Source organism: Bos taurus, chromosome 15 (assembly GCF_002263795.3).
Source record: "Bos taurus isolate L1 Dominette 01449 registration number 42190680 breed Hereford chromosome 15, ARS-UCD2.0, whole genome shotgun sequence".
NCBI lineage: Eukaryota > Metazoa > Chordata > Mammalia > Artiodactyla > Bovidae > Bos > Bos taurus.
The window spans coordinates 82,652,459-82,679,675 of record NC_037342.1 but is presented as its reverse complement, the minus strand read 5'-3'; the positions used below and the strand labels follow the sequence as shown (position 1 = coordinate 82,679,675).

General features: G+C 44.1%; 2 protein-coding genes and 2 pseudogenes across 2 annotated transcripts; all 4 read right to left on the bottom strand.

Moving 5' to 3' along the window:
- Positions 1-844, bottom strand: LOC616011 (nucleolar protein of 40 kDa pseudogene; annotated as a pseudogene).
- Positions 3,155-4,088, bottom strand: OR4D9BP (olfactory receptor family 4 subfamily D member 9B, pseudogene; annotated as a pseudogene).
- Positions 12,302-14,284, bottom strand: OR4D6 (olfactory receptor family 4 subfamily D member 6). Its single transcript, XM_002693831.5, has one exon. It carries the CDS (start codon positions 14,019-14,021, stop codon positions 13,017-13,019), a length of 1,005 nt encoding a protein of 334 aa, XP_002693877.2. The 5' UTR covers positions 14,022-14,284; the 3' UTR covers positions 12,302-13,016.
- A 10,256-nt stretch (positions 14,285-24,540) lies between these two features.
- OR5A1 (olfactory receptor family 5 subfamily A member 1) lies at positions 24,541-25,497 on the bottom strand. The gene has a single exon (NM_001390218.1). The coding sequence runs from the start codon at positions 25,495-25,497 to the stop codon at positions 24,541-24,543; it is 957 nt and encodes a 318-aa protein (NP_001377147.1).
- Positions 25,498-27,217: the final 1,720 nt, after the last annotated feature.

The window sequence follows — 27,217 nt, the reverse complement described above, 5'->3', positions numbered from 1 at the left end:
CTCCACGCTCCGATCTCACTCCTTGTGCTTCTTCTTCTTCTTCTTTTTCTTCTTCTTTGCTGCCTTGCTGTCCTTTGACGTGTGCCTTGCCCTCTTGCCTGTATCACTCTCAGAGTCTGAGCTGTCAGAGTCAGATGACTTCCTGTCTCTATGTTTCTTTTTCTTCTTTTCTTTCTTTCTTTTTCTAGAAGAATTTCTCGTGGTGTCAGGTTTTTCAAACTCTGCTGACTTTGGCTCTTCTTTCTCCTCTTCCTCATCAGGTATCAGAGAATACTTGGCCCCACCTGGTTGCATGAAACAATCCTTTGCAAAGTGGCCTTTACAGCCACACTTCTTGCAGGTGGCGTTCAGGACAGCCTCGAGGGTGATCCTCTGCCCTGTGTAATCCTGGAAGGACCACCTCCGTCTCTCTTCCTGCTCAATGATAACGTTGTTGGGATCAAGGTCCTTCACAGTCCCTTGGTCGACAACCTTCATGGAGAGGGATACTTTTATCCTATCATCTTTCATCTCTCGGCCAATAAGTTTCACGCACACTTTGTCGCCAACATCTACTATCTCAGAGGGCTTATCCACGCGACAGGATGGCATGTGAGTTCGATGGACCAGACCTTGCTTCCGACAGCCTGGGATTTTGATAAAGGCTCCATAGTCTGTGACCATAGCAACCTCTCCTTGGAAAATAGTGTAGAGAGCAGGCAAGTTCTCCATGGTCTCGGGTCTTCCTGAATTCATCCTTAATGCTCTATGGTTCCTCCATTTCTCTTCTGCTAAAGCTAATTGAAGTGTTTCGTTGTCAGCTTCTGGTCTTCCCCTCACAGCATTGCGCGAAACACCAAAACCCAGAAGTGTAACCCTTGAATGTGCCTGGGTCTTTGGGGAATAGTAGGATCTTTCCTAGAAGGGAATATCTTATCAGGCTTCCGTAAGATAAGAGAAGTATTTTCCTGACTTCCACAGTGAGGAGCTGAGGTAGCAGTGTCTTTGGGCCCTAAAGTGAGGAAACACTGGAGTTTCACAATTTATTTTAATACTAAGAAACAAATATAAATAATATGTAAACATAATGCCCATAATAATAAATGTGTTATGAAGCGAAGTGAAATGAAGTCGCTCAGTCGTGTCCGACTCTTTGCGACCCCATGGACTATAGCCTATCAGGCTCCTCCGTCCATGGGATTTTCCAGGCAAGAATCCTGGAGTGGGTTGCTATTTCCTTCTCCAGGGGATCTTCCCTACCCAGGGTTCGAACCCAGGTCTCCCGCATTGTGGGCAGACGCTTTATCCTCTAAGCTCCCAGGGAAGCATAAATACCTGGGAAAGGTTTAATAAATGTGTTATAGGTGGTCAGAATTTGGTTAGAAACAGTCTGTTTTGTACTACTGAATTAATGGCAGTTTTTTGTGCTCCTAAAACAGGATTGGCAAAATAAAACTTGTTTGCTTTATATCTGTCTCTCTTTGGGAAAGTGTATGTGTGTATGTATGTGCGTGCATGAGACAGGGACTGATTATTTTGTATTTCTGAATACTGAGTTTGTTAAATTCTAAGATGAATCTTTTCTTTCCTTCACATTTAAATGTCTCTGAAATTAAGATGCATCTTAAAATCAATGAGTGTGTGTAATATGGTAGCTCTTCTTTTTTACTACCTAGCTGTTATTAGAGTGGCAAATGTATTTTACAGTGGATGACATTTTCAATTAAAATATGGTAAGTATAGTTGCTATAGAAAATACTTGAAGTTCCACCTGTGTCTCATTTCATGAAGTAGAAACAATTCACTTGGTACGACATAGGAGAAACAGTGTAATCTACAATACATGCACTGTGTGATCTTTCTAGACTTTAAGAAATTAGAAATTGGAAAATCTACCTGGCCCTAGTAAATTAAAATAAAGGGATGTGGTCCTGTATAAAGCTTAGAGTGCAAGATCATAGTACACTCTGATTCAATCATTTCCTTTTCCTTTGACTTCCATGAAGGAGCATCTGTTCAAGAAGTAAAGTCAATGTTACTTTATTTTTTATTTTTTTTGGCTGCATCATATGACATGTGGGATCAGATTCCCAACCAGGGATCACACCTATGCCCCCTATCAAACCTATGCAGTGGAAGTGAGAATTCTTAACCACTGGACCACCAGGGAAGTCCCTGAAGAAGTAATGTCATCTTTAAATACTAAAAAAACCAAGATTAAGTAGAATTTGGTATCAAATTCTTACATACATTCATTTAATCCCTTTCCAAGTATTTGAAACACTTATTTAAAGCTTTTATGGGTCAGACACTATTTTAGACCCTGAGAATATAAAGGAGAATTAGATGTACTAATTTGAAGTTTTATGGAATTTTTAAAACACTGCAATAAGGGAAATGGTAAGCAGGTACACATAGGAAAAATAAAAGCATTTATTGGCTTGGATATGAATTTTTCTTTTTTCAACCAAACTGGCTTATGCCCGAGGCAGTGTTGCGGGCAGTAGGGCAGGCAGTCCCACTGGCTGCACTTACATGTGGCCACTTCACCAAATCAGACGGTGTGTGTCCCAGGTCACGTCTAAGTCTGACAAAGTCACAGAGAGTGGCAGGCAATGGAGATACTTCAAAACTAAAACCCTTTACATGTAACAGATGGTTGTGGGGGGCTGTGCCAGTATATTTTATAGATGAGCTGATTGAAAGAGTAGGCCCAAAGTTGCTGATAGAACAGAAATGATAGAGAAGGATGTCCCCAGGCAGAGTTTGGTGCCTAGCATACGCTTAGGAGATAGTCATAGGGAACTGTCTTTGCACTGGGACCCAGCAGCTGTGCCCCTGCTTTGTTGGGACAGAGGCCCCGGCGGCCTACTGCCTGCCTGGGTGTCAGAGCGCTGTCACTCACCCTTTGTCTGGACACCCATCTCTAGCACAGTCCGCATCTGTGCCTGGCTTGTTGTCAATTACTCTTCAAGAACTAGGTTCTTTGCCATAACTTCCTGCTGGCGTTCCTTTCTGATACAGGTGCTCCAGGTCGCTGGTCCTTTGTACCTGTGCCATCCTGGTCTAGTTAATTGTCTATGTACAGTTGAGCCCCTGAATACTACAGCTAATATTTTAAGAAAATATTTCAACTATATACTTACATCTTGATCCACAATCTATAAGGAGACTATCCCCTTTCAGAAAGCATGAATCTCCTTTTCAGTCTCCTCATGGCTGCCTTCATCTCCTGGTTCCTCAGGGTGTAGATCAGGGGGTTCAGGACAGGAATGATGACAGTGAAGGTGATGGAGACAGCTCTGTCCATGGGGAGGGCAGAGAAGGGCCGGGCATAGACGTAGATGCAGGGCACGAAGTGCAGGGTGACCACCGTGATGTGGGCGGTGCAGGTGGAGATGGCTTTCCTCCTGCCCTCCCCAGAGTGAGACCTCAGCATCATCAGGATGACTGTGTAGGACACAAGAAGCAGGACGAACCACAGGGTGGTGACCAGGCCATTGTTGGAAATCATCAGGAGCTCAAGGACAGCAGTGTCTGTGCAGGCGAGTGTGAGCACCTGGGGGACGTCGCAGTAGAAACCATCCACAATGTTGGGTCCGCAGAAGGGGAGGGGGAGCAACAGGGAGATCTGCACGATGGAGTGGACGAAGCCCCCCGCCCAGGAGGCCACTATCAACCCAATGCACCGCCCCCGACTCATGATGGTCACGTAGTGCAGGGGCTTGGAGATGGCCACGTAGCGGTCAAAGGCCATCACTGAGAGAGAGAAGATGTCTGCGCCCCCGAGGAGGTGGAAGAAAAACATCTGCGTGAGGCAGCCACGGAAGGAGATAGTCTTTCTCTCCGAAAGAAGGTCCACCAGGACCTTGGGGGCGGTGATGGAGGAGAAGCAGATGTCCAAGACGGAGAGGTTGCGGAGCAGGAAGTACATGGGGGTCTGGAGGCGAGACTCGCAGCTCACAGTGACCATGATGGCAACATTTGCAAACACAGTTGTTACATAAACTATAGATAAAAGGAAAAATAGGAGTGCACTCAGCTCTTGAGATCAGGGTAAGTCCACAGAAGATAAATTCCGACACCCTGGTGTGATTTTTCAAGGCCATTGGATGACATTTATTCCTCCAGGTACAGCTTTGATGGAGAGGAGAATGGCAACCCACTCCAGGATTCTTGCTGGAGAATCCCATGGACAGAGGAACCTGGCGGGCTACAGTCCTTGGGGTCACAATGAGTTGGATGCGACTGAGTGACTAACACACACGTACAGCTTTGAAGGAAACAATGACATTACTGAGAAAATTAAATCAAGCAAAGTTTTACCTGTTATGCAGAAATTGGACATACATAATGAAAAAAGACCATGTATCTTGGACTTTCCTGGTGGCAGAGAGGATGGGAATCCATCTGCCAATGCAGGGCACATGAGTTCGATCCCTGTTCCTGGAAGATTCCACATGCCACAAAGCAACTGAGCCGATGGGCCACAACTGCTGAACCCCACGCGCCTAGAGCCTGTGCTCCACGAGGAGAGAAGCCACCGCAATGAGAAGCCTGAGAGAAACTCTCTGCAACTAGACAGCCCACAGGCAATAATGAAGACCCAGTGCAGCCAGAAATAAAGAAAGAAAGTAATCAGCAGTGTGCACACATCAAAAGAGTAAATTAAAAAATCACATATCTTATTCTACATGAACTTGCTCTGTTACCTGGAAAAATCACTCGTTTCTACTTGCTTCAGCTCCCCGACTAGTACAGGTGGTAGGCTTGTTTCCCTCTTGTCTTCAGTGGGGAGTCTTTGGGTTCTGTTCAAGTTGATTCTAGAAGTTTCTGAGGAAAGGAACTTAAGGAAGGTTTCGTATAAGCAGTTGTGGATTCCCTGTATCTTCATGAGCCGGAGCTACAACTATCGAGCCTGTGCGCTAGAGCCTGGGAACTGCAACCAATGAGCCCACGTGCTCCTGAGGCTTGAGCACCCTGGAGCCCCTGCTCCACGCCAGGAGAAGCCACGCCCTGCAGCCAAGAGTAGTCCCCGCCCACCGCAACTACAGACATGCCCGCACAACAACGAAGCCGGCACAGCCAAAAATAAAAATCAGTTAAAAAAATTGAGAATAGTTAACTCAGCCTTTGAGAAAAAAGCCATCCTCAGCCTTAGCTGAGTTATCTGAAACCACCATAGACATAGGTGGTCCCTATGCCCAGGGATGCCCAGCTGAGATGCCTCATGCTTGGTTTGTGTTGAAACCAGCTTTCAGAGCCTTGAGAAATTATGTGGATAAATAAAAAACATATGTTGCCTCTCATTTGCTCTGGAGGATATGGCTACTTGTTGGTCTTATCTGGTGACTCAGATGGTAAAGAATCCTCCTGGAGTATGGGAGACCTGGGTTTGATCCCTGGGTTGGGAAGATCCCCTGGCGAAGGGAATGGCAACCCACTCCAGTATTCTGGCCTGGAGAATCCCATGGACTGCACAGTGCACGAGGCAGCAAAGAGTCTGACTCGACTTCTCGGCTTTCACTTTGTTTTCCCAGTTGATTCAGTCTTTGTGGGGATGGTCACCTTTACAGCATGTACTGATTAAGTAGCACATTTTATCCAAGAGACTTACCTGAGTCACCCATCCTGCAAGGAATTTAGACACTTTGTCAAATCTCTTCTGAAAATGCTACTTTCTTCATGTCTCTCATGCATTCCCTTAACTTCATCCTCAGTTAAACCCTTATCATTTCTGCTTAGATTGTTGCAGGAATTCCCTAACTGGTCTTTTCTGTGGTGTAGCTGTCTTTAATTCATCCTCTTTATTGTTTCAAGAAATATTAATACATAAATATTTATAAGTCACAAATGGGCTCATTTATTCCTTTGCGGGAGATCTTGGTTTGATCCCTGGGTCGGGAAGATCCTCTGGAGAGGGAAATGGTACCCCACTCCAGTATTCTTGCCTGGAAAATCCCATGGACAGAGGAGCCTGGTAGGCTACAGTCCATGGGGTTGCAAAGAGTCGGACACCACTGAGTGACTTCTCTCTTTTTATTCTTTTGTTTGAAAATTTTCAATGGCTCTCTATTGTAAACAGAATAAAGATCAAACTCCTCTCTTTTTCTTTTTATTGAAGTATAGTTGATTTACAAAGGTTGTGTTAGTTTTAGCTGTACAGCAAAGTGACACAGTTATCCATCTATCTATCTGTTTATTCTTTTTCAGATTCTTTTCCCTTATAGATTATTACAGGATAAGGATTAAACTCCTCTTATTGCATCCAAGACTTTTTCCCACCTTAATTATTATCTTGTGCTCTGTTTCCTTTGATCCTATTTCAGGTCTTTATTTATTTGCTTATTTTTTCAGAGCTTTAAACATTATGCAAACTCTTTCTGGCCCACAACTTTATAAAAAAATCAGTAAGATACTTTTAATTTACCCACTTTTATTTCCTATTATCAGAGAAGTGTATATCCTTTTCTGACCACCAAAAACTCTCAAATTATACAGACTTTCAAACTCCGAAAAACGAAATCAGCTCTGAATTATTCTACAACATTTAACAAGCGTCTAAAGCTGAAACCTAAATGTGATGACAGGATTTTATTAAATCTTGGCGAAGCCCTGTGAGTAAAACTTCAGATTAGCTTGCAAAAGCCAGCACACATACAAATCAGATTTCCTCTCCCTAAATCATCGCTGTTTTAAATCCCGTCTTGGCTGTTACAGTGTTGCCTTTAACCTGCAAATGTCAAGGTCAGTCGGAGGTGAGGGCCATGTGGTCTTAGGGAAAAGAATAAGAGAATGAGGAAAATATTTCCAAATCTCAGAGGACAAGTACTTGAGGAAAAAGTAAAAGAACTGCATGATGCATGCTTTTTGCCACATTTTGGAATATAAACTCAAAGCCAAAGTCTTCTAAGAAGGCTGAGCACGGAAAAAGATGAAGTGTTTAGAAATTAACAAATAGTTTATGTATTTCAAGGGAAATTCATGCCCTCGTAGGCAAAGGAAATCTATATCCTGCAGTCTACAACACAGAGCATCACTTTCAGTGTGTTAGGGGAGATTTCTTGGAGGAGGTGACGTCAGAGACGATTTCGAAGGACTGGTATTACTAGAAGGGAAGGCCCACAGTTTTGGATCTGTGTTCCTCTTGTTCTCCCCACCTACCATGCCCTCCCACTCTCATGATCTTCTCATTGATGAGCAGTGATCTTTCAGACTCCAGGAGCTGGTGATGGACAGGGAAGCCTGGCACGCTTCAGTCCATGGGGTCGCAAAGAGTGGGGCATGACTGAGCGACTGAACCAAACCAATCTTTCAACACTCAGGTCCAGAGTCTCCTCTTCTGTGAACATTTTCCTGATGTCCTTTTATGACGCATAATTCCCTGCACTGACTTCTCTTCTGGCACCTATAACAGGTATTCCATCTAATTTCTTCTGTCTCTCCTCACTTCAGTATATTTCCTTGTTATATCTCAAGTCCATCCTGTCTGCTCAGTATTTCATTTATCCTAATGTCATCAAAGCTTTCCTTAGTCTGGGTCACATGTTAGGTGCTCAGTAGTTTTTTTTTTTTTTTAATTAATGAATAAACTTCACTGGTAAGTGCACATCCTGATTTACAAGCCTTGGCATCAGATTGTGTGTGAATGAGCAAAAAGGATCTAGACAAACATAAGAAACCCTTTGTTAATGTCTTTGACTTGGCCTTAGGGATAGAGAGATTTGTTTTCTGCTCCAGGCTATAAAATAGCTCTGTGACCTTGAGAGAGTTCTGTGGCCTCTCTGTGCCTCTGCGCCGCAGTTTGAGAATGTAAGAGCAGTCTAGAATGATGCAGTGTTATGTACCATCCAGTGTGATGCAGTGTTGCTGCTGCTAAGTCGCTTCAGTCGTGTCCAACTCTGTGCGACCCCATAGACGGCAGCCCACCAGGCTCCCCAGTCCCTGGGATTCTCCAGGCAAGAACACTGGAGTGGGTTGCCATTTCCTTCTCCAAGTGATGCAGTGTAAGACAGTCTTAAGAGCTTTGGAGGAGCATCAGGACTGGAATTCTACCACTTCCTCCTTTGTCACTTGGAGCAAGTCCTTTACTTTCCTTTGATTTTCCCCTCTGTAAACGGGGAAGCAGAACACTTACTTCAATGGGTAGCACAAGGAATAAACTATGACTGTCTTTGTGTAAATTACCCAGGACGTTCCAGTAATAGGCATTCCAGCCACTTGTTTCTCCCACCCCACTGCCTCTGCCAATCCAAACAAACAGTACCTTCCCTGAAGGGTTACTTATGAGGGTGTGTGTGTGTGTGTGTGTGTGTGTTAGTCACTCAGCAAAACGCTATTCAATAGAACGGCTTCTCTTTGAACCAACTTGCTTATTACTGTTCCAATGAACTTGTGTGAATTAGACAGACAGAGGCTTTAGTGCTGAGTCATCAGGTTTGGAAATACAACTGCCTCTGGAGCAAAGACAAACCAGACCCATTGAGTCACAGGGAACGTACAGATACGAGGTTGCCTTTGAAACCTCCATGGTTTTCTGAGAATTTGGGGTTAAGATCACCTTTTTAAAGGAAGCACCCATGTTGTGGAATCTATGATCCACATGGATCCCTATGGACAGACCCTAAGCTGGAAAAAATTCTACTCCTTTTATGCAGCTCAGTCATTCCATCAAATACAAACTGCTTTCTCTCTTACCAAGCTGACTCCATCTCTGTAGCTTCTTAGGAAGGGACTCCCGCTTTCCCAATATTTAATATCACTTGCTTTTGGTCCTAGAGTTTTCAGCTCTTTTCGCAGCATGTGATACACGACGTATATTTTCATGCTCATCTGTAATCCACAGTGCGTCACACCCCGGCAGCTCGATGTCCTTGCCTAAGTCCTTCAGCGTCCAGGCAGGAATCCGCACATTCTGAGACTTGGCGGCTGGGTCTCAGTGTCTATGCGGCTGGGGAAACAGCACGTTAGAAGGTTAGTTATTCTGGACGTCAACCTCTTCTCTTCAACCTTCATGCTGGGAAAGGCAGCCTCAAGGAGTCACGTCATCACGGCTCTTCTCCTTCTCCCAAAGTGCCCCTGCTGAGCTCACTAGTCCCTCAGGACCAAGCTTGATTTGAGAATTAGTAAAGGGAGTTTTATTGGATGTGAGTGTGGAAACAGAATGGACATTCTTCTGCTACTGTTGGAGTTCCAGTGGGCCTTATTATACAGTTTCCAAGTCATTACTGCACATAAGTCCGCACATACACGAAAATGTCCAATTTCTATGCCTTCCAAAGTCTTGCAAGACCCCAGACAACATAACTCTACATACGTTAATATTGTGTGAGTCTCCAAGTTTTGGGGAAACATTTATATAAAGGTATAATGTCAATACTTTGGCCACCTGATGCAAAGAGCTGATTCATCAGAAAAGACCCTGATGTTGGGAAAGATTGAAAGTAGGGAGGAGAAGGGGACGACAGAGGATGAGATGGTTGGATGGCATCACCAACTCCATGGACATGAGTTTGAGTAAACTCCAGGAGTTGGTGATGGACAGGGAGGCCTGGCGTGCTGTGGTTCATGGGGTCGCAAAGAGTCAGACACGACTGGGTGACTGAACAACAACTAATGTCATAGGATCATTCATTCTCAATGTGGGTATGATGCCCATGGGGGCAAAAATTGGTTCTTGAGAGCCAAAAAAATCTTGGATGTTTTAGTGAGGTGTGCTTCTTCAGACAACCTCAGAACACAAAAAGAGGTATGCTGTGTCTTTGATATTAAATTTTCTTGAGGGAGAGTAATTAGGAAAAATATCTAAAAAAGCTCTTTTAAGGGGCAATAATTTTAGAAAGCTTGAGAAGCACTGGCAGTATGATTAGGATTCCTGCGGGGAGCGAGCTCCGTCCCTGGCAAAGGTCATGAGGAAGGAGGCTTGGCATACGCAAAGGCGGGATCAAGCCTCAGGAGTCTCCCTGGAAATTCTCGAGCAATCTACCCCCAAAACCAGAGTCTGCCTACTTTCTGCTTTGTGCTCTCACCTACACCTCTGACTTTACGGGGGGCTGTCCCCCACTACCTCTCTCTGAAAAAAGAGTTAGCTTACAGCTCCAGTTAATAATTCCTGGGTGTGACAGTGTTTCAACCTACAAACTCCTTTGGAAGTCCTCTAGCCTGCCTGAATAGGTTTTTTCTGGCCACATGTGATTGTTCAGAGCCTCCCAACTGTGAGAGGCAGGAGATGTTCTAAACTGTCTAAACACAGATTCCTTCGAATAGTTAAAAGATTGATTTGAAATTGTATTGGTGAAGGGTTTTTCACTTTTTGGGCCAATGTTTGCTGCTAAGTTTCCATATCCCTTACCTGCTGTGTCCCTGGCAGTGTATTGATTAATATAATTGGTGTAAGTAGTAGCTTTAATGTTTGTAACCTGGGACCCTTGAGTTAATTCTTTTTCTTGTTATAGCCCACCACACCTTTGCCCTATAGGAATGCAACTTTATCTAATGCTTTTGGAGGGTGGCTCCTGACCAATCACCTTTAGAGAAAAATAAGTTTTCTGAAGAAAGGGTCTTAAAATGTTAACAGGCCTCTGGGCCAGAAGATGATGCAAATCACCTAAACTTTTGCATATGATAAGTTTGCAGGAAGAAAGCCTGGCTTGCTGCCTGACTCTACCCCTTCCCCCATTATCCTCTATGCATAACTTAAGGTATAAAAACTACTTTGGAAAATAAAGTGCGGGCCTTGTTCACCGAAGCTTGGTCTCCCCATGTCGTTCTTTCTCTCACCTTCTGGCTGAATTATTCAGCCTCTTTTCTCCACTGAATTTCCTCACTGAGCTATCCTCATTCTATTACTCTTTATATCCTTAATTAACGTTTAATCAAGCAGTTGTTTCCTGATCTTCGCCTACGCGGTCTCTCCTTCGAATACCCTGGATCAGCCGGGGCTGGTCCCCGGCAGATTCCTGGCCTAATGTGTCTGTCTTGTAAGACTCAGAGAAGATCACAGATGTGTGGTCATCTATAAGGACCTTTTTAGCTAAATATTAACTGATCATAAACATTTGCAAAAAATTGCTGTGTGTTGCAATTTCCTCAGCTTCCTTATTTCCCTTGGCCTATTTTTTTTTTAATTGATGTTTAGTTGTTTTACAATGTTGTGTTAGTTCCTGCTGCACAGCAAAGGGAATCAGCCACGTGTGTGTGTGTGTGTATATATATATATATATATATATATATAAATATAAACTCTACTCAATGTGGTAACAAAAAGGATAACCCTAACCCTAACCACATTGAGTAGAGTTCCTTGTGCTGTACAGTCGGTTCTTGTTCGTTAACTTCTCATTAGTCATCCATTTTACACGTAGTAGGCATGGCGGTCCCGATTTCAGTTTACCCCGCCTCCCCACCCCTTGGTGCCCATGGTTTGTGGGTACACATGAACTTACTGGTCTATTTCTGAATGACTGCTGGAGGCAGAAGGGTGGGATTTGATGTGAGTGTATAAACAGAAAGGAGATTTATTGTCTCCTTATATATCTACTTTCTTGGAATCCTATTCTTGGAAGAGAGGAGGTTTATAACACAGACCCAGTGGCTATTCTTAAATGGCTCTGTATGCCATATGTTGTATTTTTTTTCCTTTCCTGGTACACAAAATGGGCCTTGAGTGAGTCAAACGTTACTTCTTAGGTAATTTTTTTTTTTTTTTATACCACACGGATTTGTCCTAAATTGTCTGTGCATATGTAGATGAAAACTACAGGTTTGCTCCAGCTCTGAAAGCTCTGGGGGTGAAATGGAAAGTGGGGATGGAAGGAAGAAGGAAGCTCAGGACAACATAAAAGTGCATTTTGTGCAGATATATCCCCAAACTATTCAAGTCCTTTTGAGACTAATTTCAATGTAAAGAAAGTAGAAAGAACCGGAGGACAGGGAATATTTGGTCTATTTCTAGATTAGTTCATGCATACATCTGACTCAAAATATATTTCTTCTCTTTTCTCTAATTGGTGAAATATATTGAAGATTCTGTACTCACAATATTAAATCAAAAGTGATTACTTTAATAATCAACTGGAAATAGCAGTCATTAGAGAGAAAATATGAGAAATACATGCATCCACATTCTAAGTGTGTGCTAAGTCGCTTCAGTTGTGCCCAACTCTTTGTGACCCCATGGACTGTAGCCCCCCAGGCTCCTCTGTCCATGGGATTCTCCAGGCAAGAATCCTGGAGTGGGTTGCCTGCCCTCCTCCAGGGGATCTTCCGGATCCAGGAATCGAACCCTCCTCTCTTGTGTCTCCTGCATTGGCAGGTGGGTTCTTTACCACGAGTGCCACCTGGGAAGCTATATATATATATACACACATCTGGAGACATAAGAGACGTGGGTTCAATCCCTGGGTTGGGAATATTCCCCTAGCAACCCACTCCAGGATTCTTGCCTGGAGAATCCCATGGACAGAGGAGCCTGGCAGCCTACGGTCCATAGGGTCGCAAAAGTGGGACACGACTGAAGTGACTTAGTACGCATACATGCAGCACAGGCATATTTGGCAACAGAGATGCAGATCATAGGGAACATAGACTGTATGCCTGATTAATGCCAGGAGTCGTGTGCGCCTTTACAACCATAATCCTCTCCACACTGATCACGTTTCATCCTCGCAACCACCTTGTAAGTAGACAGCGTTATTTCCAAACCACAAATGGTAAAAGTGAGGACAGATAGCACTTGGGTTATTGATTTCAGCTTTATACCACATACTTCTCCCCCGTCCCCAGCCTGAGAGCGGATGTTCAATCTCATCCCTCCCTTTTGTTCTTCGAGTCTGTCTAACAGAGCTTAGTGGCTGTGGTCTTCAATGTCATCCCTCCCTTTTGTTCTTCGAGTCTGTCTGTCTAACAGAGCTTAGTGGCTGTGGGGATATGCAGAAATGGCAGTGGACAAAGAGCTAGCTGTCTCTGATTCCCAGGCTCGTAGTCTGAGAAAACCTCAAACTAGGCTCACAGTAGATTTCGGGTCTCAATCTGACGGCTCATCTGAGTTTATTGCTCTCAAAAGGCCCAAGCCTCCTCTGCAGCCTCTTCATGGCTGCCTTCATCTCCTGGTTTCTCAGGGTGTAGATCACGGGGTTCAGCATGGGGGTGATGACCGTGTTATTGATGGACACAGCTGTGTCCACGGGCAGCATGATAAAGGGCCGGCAGTAGATGTAAACACAGGGCACAAAGTGGAGAGTCACCACTAGGACGTGGGAGGTGCAGGTGGAGACAGCTCTGCTCCGGCCCTCCCCGGCGTGGGATCGCAGCGTGACTAGGGTGACGGTGTAGGACCCCAGGAGCAGGAGGAACCACAGCAGGGTCACCAGCCCGTTGTTAGAGATCAGGAGGAGCTCCAGAGCAAAGGTGTCGGTGCAAGCCAGTCTAACCACCTGGGGCACGTCGCAGTAGAAGGCATCCAGGGTGCTGGGGCCACAGAAAGGGAGCGGAAGCATCAGGATAATCTGGACAGTGGAGTGCAAAGCGCCACCCACCCAGGAAGCCACCACCAAGCCCACCCACACCTCTCTCCTCATGATGGTCACGTAATGCAGGGGCTTGGAGATTGCGAGATATCTGTCCCAGGCCATCACAGACAGGAAAAAAATATCCGCCCCTCCAGCAAAGTGGAAGAAAAAGATCTGTGCCATGCAGCCATTGTAGGAGATGGCTTTCCTCTCTGATAAGAGATCCACCAGGAACTTGGGAACGGTGACGGATGAAAAGACGATGTCCAGGATTGATTTGTTCCGCAGGAGAAAGTACATGGGGGTGTGGAGGTGGGACTCCCAGGTGATGGTCACCACGACGAGGGCATTGCCCAGCACGGTTGTGACGTATACAGCTAGGAAGATGACAAACAGGAACAGCTCCAGTTCCCGGAAGTGAGTGAGTTCCAGGAAGACAAACTCCCTCACGTTGGTGTGGTTGCTCTGGCCCATGATGGAGAGCACGCTCTCCCAGGTCTCCCTTTGGAAAAGATACGTCAGGGTGAGCAGCATGGTGCCCTAAGGCAGCAACATCATTGATCACATAGTGCGTTTTTTTTTTTTTTTTTGCTTTGTCTTGTTTTTAACTTTTTATTTTGTAATGGAGAGTAGCCGATTAATGATGTTGTGATAGTTTCAGGTGAACAGCAAAGGAACTCAGCCCTGCATATACAACAATTCTTTCAACCCTCAAGGCCCCTCCCATCCAGGCTGCCGCCTAACACTGAGCAGAGTTGCACGTGCTCTACAGTTGTGGCTTAGTCACTAAGTCATGTCCGATTCTTTTGGACCCATGGACTGTAGCCAGACTCCTCTGTCATGGAATTTTGCAGGCAAGAATCCTGGAGAAGGTTGCCGTTCCTTCTCCAGGAGATCTCCTCAGCCCAGGGATCATACCCATGTCTCCTGTGTCTCTTGCTTTGCAGGCAGATTCTTTACAACGCACCCCCCGGGAAGCCCTTAGTTGGTTTGGTTGGGCCCCAATTACTGTTTTCAAATAATGCTGCTCTCAACATTTTGTAAATCCATTTTTGTGTGCCTATGAAAAGCCAGACATAGACATACTGGGTCAAAGGATATGCTAATTTTCTAATTTTAAATGATGATGAAGATATTGTAAAGAAACAGCGTAGGGGCCCGAGGGGCAGCTGCCTACACTGAAGGACACAAGCTCCTGAGTCCGTGCCTTCTGGAAGCTTGAAACTGTGGCAGTCCAGAAGCAGATACCCAGTCCATTTCACTGGTATCAAAAACTGTTGCATCTCTTACACTCTCACAGGGAGAATGAATTGTGTACTGGTCAAGTGCAGAAAGAGGCTTCCCTGATGACTCAAGTGATGGAGAATCTGCCTACAATGCAGGAGACATGGGTTCAATCTCCTGGAGGAGGAAATAGCAACTGACTCCAGCATCCGTCCCTGGGAAACCCATGGACAGAGGAACCTGGCTGAGCACGCACTCGCATGCACGCACGTGCATGCATGCACATATATGCACACACACATATGGAGGTACTGTTTTGATAGTCTTATACTTAAGCTTTTATAGTCTTATTCTTCAAGTTAAGATTTAAAACAAAAACTCCAGCTGTGAAAGCAAGATAAACAGATTCTAAACTGTACCTCATCTGTTAAGTTCCAATGTCAACTCATTATGTGATACTCAATCTGTACAATAAATTATGAACCTGGGAAAGAAGCAAACAGCCTAACTCTATTGTATTTGTGTTTGAATACTTGATTTCTTTTTATAAGTAGATACTATGAGCTGAAATAAATGATAATACTTTTTAACTTCTTAGGGAGATGGAATACTGATTTTGTCATTTTAAGAACATAAACATCAAAAAATAAGCTAAAATATTAGAATAAAGTCCAAGTAATTTTTGTTTTATTTTTGGGGAAGAGAAGAACTTTGTAAGCATTACAAAGAAGATGATTAGATTTGGCTAATTAAAATATGAAGATGAATTGAGAGAGTGGTATTGACATATATACCCTACCATGTGTAAAATGGATAGCTAGTGGAAAGATGCTGTATAACACAGGGGGCTCAGCTCAGTGTCTGTGATGACCTACAGGGGTGGGATGGGGGCTGGGAGGGAGGCTCAAGCGGGAGGGGATATACGTATACAGATAACTGATTCACATCGCTGTACAGCAGAAGCTAACACAACATCGTAAAGCAATTAGACTCCAGTAAAAAATAAGGAATTTCCATGTTTTGGAAAATAAAAAACTTGAGAAAACAAGTTTTGTATACGTGAAAAATAAATAAAATAGGCTTAATGTTTTAGATATATAGAGTTCTAATCATTTAGTAAGAAATAGATATTTAAAAATAAAAATGGGTCATGATTCAGAGAGAAATAGAGTTGGTCATACCATTCATCAAATAAGCACAAATTAAAAGTGTGATGAGATACCACTTCTCATCTAGAAGATCGGCCTATGAAGAAGTGATCCATTGTTGGCATGGATATGGAGAAAGAGACACCTCCATCTATGGTTAATAGGAATGTATACAGGGACACACTTTCTGAGGTCATTCTGGAAGCATGTGTCAAGACAAAATCTGCAAATCTTTTGAGTCAAAAATTCTACTCCAGGAATTAATGCTAAAATGTGAATAAACAAAATGCTTAATGTTATGAGTACAAAGAAAGGTCATCACAGTGAAGTTTAGAAGAGATTAGTTTAAACTACTATCTGATTTATGAAATTGGTTCAATAAGTTATGGCACTATAGAGTAATTCAATATTTGCAGCCATTCAAATTTATAATGTAGAACTTTATTCTTAGATGTGGTAAGATTCTTTTTTAATAAAAGGTTGAAGCACTGATTATATCACATAATCTTATTTTTTGGAGAAAAACTACATGCCTAGAAGAAATCTGGAAAGATGTATACCATTATCTGTGGGTAATCGGATTTCGGTAGTTTTACTTTAAAAAGATATTCTATTGTTTCCTATTTAAAGAAATGACTGTAGGCACTCTCTCACCTTCAAGATGCCCCATACTCTGCCTGTGGAGGGTTTTTCTCTAAATATATCCACTCCTTACCAGTCAAAAAATAAAAAGACTGTAAATGGCTTCTAATCTTAAAAATCAGGAGAAGAATCCCTCATACACATAATTACAACTTGAAGTAAAAGATTTTTTCCATTAATTTGAACTCTGATGTTATGCTTCTCGTATTTTTCTTTTCCTTCTCTGTAAAATTGTCCTAAGAAAGATAACTTGTTAAGGAAAGAGGGATGGGGGGGTGACAGTTCTAATTATTCTTTTGGGGTGTTCTGGCTCCATGAGGCATTGGCTAGAGCCATCTAGGAATCTAGGACCCACCAAATCAGATCTCTGGAAAATGAGATCAAAGATACTTACTGCTGGCTTCTCTTTTGAATTAAAATGATTCCCCTTGCTCCTCTGACTTCCCTGGTGGCCCAGATGGTATTAGCGTCTGTCTACAATGTGGGAGACCCGGGTTTGATCCCTGGGTCCGGAAGATCCCCTGGAGAAGGAAATGGCAACCCACTCCAGTACTCTTGCCTAGAAAATCCCATGGATGGAGAAGCCTGGTAGGCTGCAGTTCACGGGGTCGCAAACAGTCAGACATGACTGAGCAACTTCACTTTGCTCCTCTTAAAAGGTTTTGGACAGACGATCAGGCCCAAGATTGAGCTAACGTTGAATGGTGGCCTTTCTGTCTCGTAACCTCACAGTTGCCTTGTAGAACTCAGTTATCCAACAATTCTTTTTGAATGGATGAATGAATGGGTGGGTGGCCAGTACCTGATACGAAGTAGTCACCCAACAAGAAATCATTCTTCTTTACTCATCTCCAGTCTCATCTAAACTTCCCTCTCCCACCCCTTATTCACTTTTGCTTCTGCGCAAATCAACTAAATGCCAATTCACAGGAGAGTACCTTGTAAACTTCAAAGCGTTATATAATATTATCATAATGCTAATGTCCTTACATCATCCTGTTTCTTTTCCTGCTCCCAGGTAGCTTTTAATCACTATTTCTTTTTTAAAGAAAGGGACTGTGCTGGTTACTTTCCTAAACTTTGTAGATGCTCAGTAAATGTTTTTAGAAGTTTTTAAAAAAGAATTTTACAGTAGTCCTTCTTTTTAAAAAAATTTTTTTGGAGAATAATTGCTTTACACTGTTGTGTTTGTTTCTGCCATACAACAGTGTGAATCAGCCCTGAGTATACCTATGTCTCTTCCCTCTTGAGCCTCCCTGGACCCCCTACCCCATCCCACCCCTCTAGGTCATCACAGAGCACCAGGCCGAGCTCCCTGTGCTATAGAGCAGATTCGCACCAGCTCTGTTTTACACGTGGTTGTGTATATGTCTCAACGCTACTCTCTCATCGGCCCCATCGTCTCCTTCCCCTGCCGTGTCCACAAGTCCTTCCTCTACGTCCATCTCTCTATTCCTGCCCCGCAAACAGGCTGTACAGAATGTTTTAATACAAACAATAACCCAATTTGAATGTGTCCTGAGAAGCCTAGTATTTCACCTGAGAAGCAACAGACTTTAATCAGCCGGAGGCGTTTGGTTGTACACGACACACCTGCTTCAGGGTTTCCCGTGGAATGCATGTGGCCAAGTCCCCACACTGCTCACCCGAAACCGTCACAGCACACCCGTGGTAACTGCTTCTATATTATCACACAAAAGAAAAAGGTAAAAAAAGAATTGCGCATGGATATTCTATTTTTCAGGGACTGGACATGGAACACTCTCCAAATCATACAATTACACACGTGCCACGCTGAAGTTGCCTGCTGTTGTGCCTTCAGGATGCCCTCACCTACCTTTCTTTAGAAAGGGGAGCCGGCCAGGTTCCCCATCTTCACGCAGACAGACGCATCATCTACATTGCTCCCTGAGACAGGGGATCGGGAGTCTAACGATGTAGCAGTCAGCATGGGGAATAGTGTCAGGTATTTGTAGGAAAAGTACTTTTCACTGGAGAAGCTGGCAGCTGCAGATGCAGTGGGAGTTATTAAAGTGTTACTAAGCAACACGTATCGCTATTGGAGTTTTCCGATCTAGCTTCCTGTTATTGCTTTCTTTGTAGTTAAACTCCACTGGGGTCTTAGAGCATACTCTGCATGATTTATGAAAAGAATAAAACATTTTATGGTCCAGAATGTGATCTGTCCTGGTAGATGTTCCATGTGAGCTTAAGAAGAATGTGTGTTATGCTATTGTCAGATGAAATATTTTATATTAATTAGCTCCCATTGATTAATGGTGCCGTTCAGTTCAACTGTATCCTTACTGATTTTCTGCCTATTGGATCCATCAATTGCTGATAGAAGGATATTGATATTTCCAGCTATAGAGTGGATTTGTCTATTTTCCCCTGTATTTCTATCAGTTTTGCCTCTTATATTTTGACATTCTGTTGCTAAGTGTATACACATTAAGTATTGTTGTGAATTCTTTGACAGTTGACCCCTTTATCATTATCATTATGAAGACTCTTAATCTCTGATAATTTTCCTTGTTGTAAAGTCTGCTTTATCTCAAATTATTATACCTATTCCAGCCTTCTTTCTGTGTTATCTTTCTCCTTTGCATTACTTTTAATCTATCTCTGTCTTTGAATTTAAAGCTGATTTCTTACAGAAAATATATAGTTGGTTCCTTTAAAAAAATCCCCTCTATACTGTTTTATGTTTATGTATTTGTTTTTATTTTGGATATTACATTATTTTATGGATATATAATTGACATCAGTTCAGTTCAGTCGCTCAGTTGTGTCCGACTCTTTGTGATCCCATGGACTGCAGCATGACAGGCCTTCCTGTCCATCACCAACTCCCAGAGTTATGCAAACTCATGCCCATTGAGTCAACATTCTATGAATTTCAGGTATACAAAATAATGATCTGATATTGGTAAATACTGTGAAGTGATGATCACAAAGAGATGGAAATTTAACACAAATTGCATATATGTATAGAATTTAATTACCACATCTTTTTTTTTTGCAAAGTAGATGTGATAATTAAATAGTAATCAACTTCAAATGAGTGGTGGCATCAACTTGGCAGATTTAGAGAATGAAGGTGTGAGAGCATAAGTGACATCCACGAACTGTCAGAGTTGGCGACCATTGGAATTCAAACCTCGATCATTGAAAACTGTTCACCTTGCTGATTATATCAAAGAGCAACTGTGAAGTGTGTGGCCCAATGCTCCGTGAACAGCAGACAGTCAGGAAACACTAATCCTTTTACATGCATCGTGGGGAGTGGTGGAAAGCATCTTGGGGCCTGATCCTTCTTCAGTCAGATAAACACACCTAAACTGATAAAACAGAAGATTTGTATTGGTGTGCAAGACCCAGGATGTTTTGCATATATTACCTTATGTAATCAGCTCTTGCCAGTTTTCAATGTCTTAAAATTTGTGGCCAAGTTTGAGCTTGACCAGTTGGGTTGCCAGTTTGGGTTTGACAGGTGTCTCGGCTGTGAGAATGAAATGGCATAAACTGATACCAGCGCTCTTTAACCTGAGTTGAGTCAGACGGTGAGTTGGGACGTTTGTCCGTGAGTGTGCCCTCTCCGGGTCTGGACCTTGTCTTCTTTCGCTGCGGCATCTCCCTTTATCTTAGGTGCTTACAGATCTTAGCTTTCCTTTTAAGATCCTTTCTGAAGAAATGACCATGAAACTTAAAGAATATCCTTTTTTTAAAAAGGAAACATTGGCACTTTAAAAGGGGACCAGCCTTAAACAAACAGATGAATTTCAGAATTTCAGGCAGTAAGGTGTAAATAATGTGGACATTAGGGATCTCCCTGGTACTGAGACTATATTCATACATGCTCAGTCACTCAGTCGTGTCAGACTCTTTGCAAACACATGGACTGTAGCCCTCCAGGCTCCTCTGTCCATGGAACTTTCCAAGCAAGAATATTGGAGGGGGTTGCCATTTCTCCCAACTCAGGGATCAAAACTGTGTCTCTGGCATTGGTGGATTCTTTAACACTGAGTCACCTGGGATATGCCACTTACTAATTCTTTGGGGAGGGGTCGAAAACAAGCAACCTCCTCAGAAATGTTTTCTTTTAAAGTTTTTTTTTTTTTTTCCCCTAGGAGCAAAGTTTCAAACATGGGTCAGGAGACTCACCACAGGATGCCATTAGAGGAGCAGAAGCAGAAAGGGGAAAATTTGGGTTGAGCTTATAGGAAGGCAGGAAAAACCAGAGTTGTGCCCGGAAAAGAAATGCTAAAGAAGTTCCTGCATCTGGCTGAGACTCAGAGTTCCAGGAGGTCATAAACGAGCCTGGGTGGTACATAGTCACACAGAGCAAATACCAGCTGATGGTGGGCAGCCACTCCCAGCCGGTCTGTCCCCTAACAATTTTATATTTTCATTTATTATTCTTTGGATACAGTCTAATCAGGCAAATGTAGCTCCTTCCAGTCCCCAAGCTGCTCTCTGAGACAGAACACTTGAAGCTCATTTATCCTTCCTCTTGATGCTGGGAGTGTGTGTTTGTGGGCAGATACTTGAAGTGAGGGGGCTTCCCAAGTGGTGCTAGCGGTAAAGGACCTACCTGCCAATGCAGGAGGTGCAAGTGATGTAGATTCAATCCCTGGGCTGAGAGGATCCCCTGGAGGAGGGCACGGCACCTCACTCCAGTGTTCTTGCCTGGAGAATCCCATGGGCAGAGGAGCCTGGCGGGCTACAGTCCATGGGGTTGCAAAGAGCTGGACACAACTGAAGCAACTTAGCATTCATTCACTTGAAGTGAGAAGACAAAAAGAGATTGGAGAGAGGCTGTAACCTCTAAGAATTTCTCTTCCAGAAATATTAACCTGTTAATATCCACAGCTCTATGCCGGGGTCCAGCCCCGGTGGATCCAGGGAATTCGAAGCAGGGACAGCGTCGGCGAGGATCAGGAAACAATTGCTTAATTAAACGTTAATTAAGGATATAAAGAGTGGTTAAATAAGGATAGCTCAGTGAAGAAATTCAGTGGAGAAAGGAGGCTGAATAATTCAGCCAGAAGGTGAGAGAAAGAACGACATGGGGAGACCAAGTTTCAGTGAACAAGGCCCACACTTTATTTTCCAAAGTAGTTTTTATACCTTAAGTTATGCATAGAGGATAATGGGGGAAGGGGTAGAGTCATGCAGTAAGCCAGGCTTTCTTCCTGCAAACTTATCATATGCAAAAGTTTAGGTGATTTGCATCATCTTCTGGCCCGGAGGCCTGTTAACATTTTAAGACACTTTCTTCAGAAAACTTATTTTTCTCTAAAGGTGATTAGTCAGGCGCCACCCTCAAAAGCATTAGATAAAGTTGCATTCCTACAGAGCAAAGGTGTGGTGGGCTATAACAAGAAAAAGAATTAACTCAAGGGTCCAAGGTTACAAACATATAAAGCTACTACTTAAACCAATCATATTAATCAATACACTGCCAGAGACACAGCAGGAAAGGGATATGGAGACTTAGCAGCAAACATTGGCCCAACAAGTGAAAAACCCTTCACCAATACAATTTCTAATCAATCTTTTAACTACTCAAAAGAATCTGTGTTTAGACAGTTTAGAACATCTCATGCCTCTCACAGTTGGGAGGCTCCGAACAATCACATGTGGCCAGAAAAACCTATTCATGCAGGCTAGAGGACTTCCAAAGGAGTTTGTAGGTTGAAACACTATCACACCCAGGAACTTTATTAACTGGAGCTGTAAGTTAACTCTTTTTTTTCAGAGAGAGGTAGTGGGGGACAGCCCCCCGTAAAGTCAGAGGTGTAGGTGAGAGCACAAAGCAGAAAGTAGGCAGACTCTGGTTTTGGGGGTAGATGCTCGAGAATTTCCAGGGGGACTCCTGAGGCTCGATCCTGCCTTTACGTATGCCGAGCCTCCTTCCTCATGACCTTTGCCACGAGTGGAGCTCCTCACCGCCGGTTCCCGGCAGCTCTAGACAATAGGGGAGGGATCTTCCAAGTCTATGGTTAGAAGGGCATTTAGGCAGCTGGTTCTCTACTGCTGCTGCTAAGTCACTTCAGTCATGTCCGACTCTGTGTGACCCCATGGACAGCAGCCCACCAGACTCCCCCGTCCCTGGGATTCTCCAGGCAAGAACACTGGGGCGGATTGCCATTTCCTTCTCCAATGCATGAAAGTGAAAAGTGAAAGTGAAGTAGCTCAGTCATGTCCAACTCTTTGCGACCCCATGGACTGCAGCCTACCAGGCTCCTCCGTCCATGGGATTCTCCAGGCAAGAGTACTGGAGTGGGGTGCCATTGCCTTCTCCACACCCTTCCAAATGATTAGTTACATTTACCCCTTGAATGTTTCTACAAAGGAAGGATTTGCAAAAAATCCACAGCTTCACAAATTAATCACTCTCTGAGGTGTCAAAGACACATTCTTATTTACATTTTCTAAAAGCAGAGGCAATTAATCTCCGTCCCAGTCACCAGACCCTGAGATTCATTGTTAGCCACACTGTAAGGAAATAATATAAACACCATACTCTGCAAAAGCCAACATTACTAGGGACAGTGAATAATTCATTTATCAAACAGATATTTGATATGTCCCTAGTGTGTGCCAGACACTGTGGTAGGTTCTGAAAGAACAATACTGAACAAGAGTCGGTAACTGTCCCTGAGGAAGTTGTAGACTAGTGTAAGGGCTTCTTGGTGGCTCAGTCGTAAAGAATCTGCCTGCCAGTGCAGGAGACACAAGAGATGAGGTTCGATCCCTGGGTTGGGAAGATCCCCTGGAGCAGGAAATGGCCACCCACTCCAGTACCCTTGCCTGGGAAATCCCATGGACAGAGGAGCCTGGAGGGCTACAGTCCACGGTGTTGCAGAGTCGGGCACGACGCCCCCAACTCTGCCCCCCTGCCATCCACAACCAAAAGACTTCTTTCCTACATGCCTATGAGATAATACATCTATATTGCTTTAAGCCACTAGGTTGGTGGTAATTAGTTACAGCTGTGATAGTAAACTCATACTTGCAGATTCTTCAGATAAAATGATGTACATGCTACATTTTATTCTGCTTCTGGGTAGGGCTCTCATGAGATCAAATGGAGGGTCTAGAGTCTATAAACTGAACAAGTGAAGGTGAAAATGTTAGTCGCTCAGTTGTGTCCGACTCTTTGCAACCCCATGGGTTGTAGCCCACCAGGCTCCTCTGTCCATGGGATTCTCTGGGCAAGAACACTAGAGTGGGTTGCCATGCCCTCCTCCAGAGGATCTTCCCAACCCTGGGATTGATGCCAGGTCTCCAGCATTGCAGGCAGATTCTTTACCGTCTGAGCCACCAGGTACCTCATAAAAGGTTGTGGTTGTAATACCCATTGTGAGAATGGGTATTACAGGGGAATAGGGGAATAGGCTACTTGGGGAATTTCTTTTTGTTTTTCTGAAGTAATCGCTTTCTCTTTTTTAAAAATTAATTTTTATTGGAGTTACTTTACAATGTTGTGTTAGTTTCTGCTATACAGACAGCAAAGTGAAGCAGTCATATGTTTACATGCATGCTAAGTCTCTTCAGTCCTGTCCGACTCTGTGTGACCCCATGGACAGCCCACCAGACTCTTCTGTCCATGGGATCTCCAGGCAAGCATACTGGAGTGGGTTGCCATGCCCTCCTTCGGGGGGTCTTCCCGACTCAGAGATCAAACCCACGTATCTTACATCTCCTACATTGGCAGGCAGGTTTTTTAAAATCACCAGCGCCATCTGGGAAGCCTGATATATGTACATATACCCCCTATTTGTTTGGATTTCCTTCCCATTCAGGTCACCACAGAGCACAGAGTAGAGCTCCCTGTGCTATACCATAGGTTGTCCTTTCGACGATCCATGGTGGGGTCAGTAGACAGATGACCAAGTGCAAAGGTGAGAAAACATGGAAGCAGTGCTTCCATTTTCAAGATGCACACCAACATGTCACTTACCTAAAGACACAGGCAGAGGCTATCATGCCAGGTCTCTGGCAGTTTGGAGACATATGTCTTCAGTCATGACCTAGGAAAACACTTTCTTTTTCCCCAGCATCTTCCACAGGGCATCCTTGATCTCTTTGTTCCTCAAACTGTAAATGAGCGGGTTCAGCATGGGGATCACCAGTGAGTAGAACACAGACACCACCTTGTCTCTGCCAAACGAGTAGCTGGAGCTAGGCCGCAGGTACATGAAAAGGGCCGTCCCAAACAACAGAGTCACCACCATCAGATGCGAGGCGCACGTGTGGAAGGCTTTCCTGCGACCTTCCACCGAGCGGATCTTCAGGACGGTAGCCACTATGTGACCGTAGGAGACAAGAAGGATGAGGAATGACGTTCCCCCAACAACGGCCACCACGAGGAAATTCACCACTTGACTGGAGAAGGTGTTGGAGCAAGAAAGTGCCAGGACTGGGGGGAGGTCACAGAAGAAATGGTCGATGAGGTTGGGTCCGCAGAAAGGGAGCCGAAATATGGAACTGGACTGGACCAGGGAGCTCAGGAAGCCGCTGACATAGGCTCCAACCACCAAGCGTGTACAGAGGCCCTGGGACATGACGGCGGAGTAGAGCAGGGGGCTGGAGACGGCTGCGTAGCGATCGTACGCCATCGCCGTCAGCAGGAAGCACTCGGTTAGACCTGCGCCCACGAAGAAGAAGAACTGAACGGCGCAGCCCAGGAAGGAAATGCTCTTTCGTTCCCGGAAGAAGTCGGAGAGCATCTTGGGAGCCACTGCGGAAGAGTAGCAGATGTCGACGAAGGACAGGTTGCCGAGGAAGAAGTACATCGGCGTGTGTAGACGGGTGTCACCTCTGATCAGAAAGATGAGGGCCAGGTTCCAGGCCAGGGTCACCAGGTAGATGCCCAGGAAGGTCACAAAGAGGAGGGCCTGCAGTTGTGGATGGTCTGCAAACCCCAGGAGGATGAACATGGTCACCGACGAGCCATTCCAGGCCCTAGATGTGGACATGTTTCCCATGGACGACGACAAGATGCAGACCTGGGATCACAATAATAACCCACAGGACAAATGATGTCAGCAAATAATTATTAAATGCATAGGAGGAAGGCAGAGTATTACAGACAGTTACATGCGTGCGTGCTAAATCACTCCAGTTGTGTCTGACTCTTGGTGACCATTTGAACTGTAGGCTGCCAGGCTCCTCCATCCATGGGGTTTTCTAGGCAAGAATACTGGAGTGGGTTGCCATTTCCTCCTCCAGGGAATCTTCCCTACCCAGGGACTGAACCTGTGTCTCCTGCATTCCAGGCAGATTCTTTACTGGCTGAGCCATCGGAGAAGCCCACAGAGAATTACAACACAGAGAATGCAAAGATTTTCTCTTTCTCTTTCCCTTAGAAGGCAAATGTCTTAAATATTTGCTTTTTAATATAATACAGAGTGGTTTACATGAGCTTATGCTTTGGATTCAGACTCTCTGGGTTTAACTGCTACGTCTACCATTTGGTAACTGTGTCACTTTGGGTGAGATGGCTAACATCTCTAGACTTCAGTATCCTTTTAAAATGTGTGGGACTTCTCTGTGGTCCAGTGGCTAAGACTCTGCACTCCCCATGCAGGGGGGCCTGGGTTCAAACCCTGGTCAGGGAGCTAGGTCTCCTATGCCACCGCTCAAGAGCCTGCATGTTGTAGTTAAGACCCGGGGGAGCCAAGTAAATAAATAAATATTAAAAAAAGGTGACAGTGCTTACTTCACGTGTTTGTTTTAAGAATAAAATAAGCCAACATGTATAAAGTGACTGGCACCTAGTAAGTCCTCAAAGAAAGTTATTATTAGGACAGCTTCCTGTGCCCCAGGTGAATCATATCATGCCCTGACCTAACTATTTACCTAGCATTGTTCCAGTTTCAATATTGGAACGGAGAAGCCAACAGAGGGACAGGGCTCAGCTATTTAGATGGGAAACAATCTGTAAGGCATTTAAAATGTTTTTAATCCAAAGGATTAGGCCAGATGTGCATAGAAATGCTCTTAATTGTCTTCACGACCCAGATAATCATGATGGTGTGATCACTGACCTAGAGCCAGACATCCTGGAATGTGAAGTCAAGTGGGCTTTAAAAAGCATCACCACGAACAAAGCTAGTGGAGGTGATAGAATTCCAGTTGAGCTATTTCAAGTCCTGAAAGATGATGCTGTGAATGTGCTACACTCAATATGCCAGCAAATCTGGAAAACTCAGCAGTGGCCACAGGACTGGAAAAGGTCAGTTTTCATTCCAATCCCAAAGAAAGGCAATGCCAAAGAATGTTCAAACTACTGCACAATTGCACTCATCTCACATGCCAGTAAAGTAATGCTCAAAATTCTCCAAGCCAGGCTTCAGCAATATGTGAACCGTGAACTTCCTGATGTTCAAGCTGGTTTTAGAAAAGGCAGAGGAACCAGAGATGAAATTGCCAACATCTGCTGGATCATGGAAAAAGCAAGACAGTTCCAGAAAAACATCTATTTCTGCTTTATTGACTATGCCAAAGCCTTTGACTGTGTGGATCACAATAAACTGTGGAAAATTCTGAAAGAGATGGGAATACCAGACCACCTCATCTGCCTCTTGAGAAACCTGTATGCAGGTCAGGAAGCAACAGTTAGAACTGGACATGGAACAACAGACTGGTTCCAAATAGGAAAAGGAGTACGTCAAGGCTGTATATTGTCCCCCTGCTTATTTAACT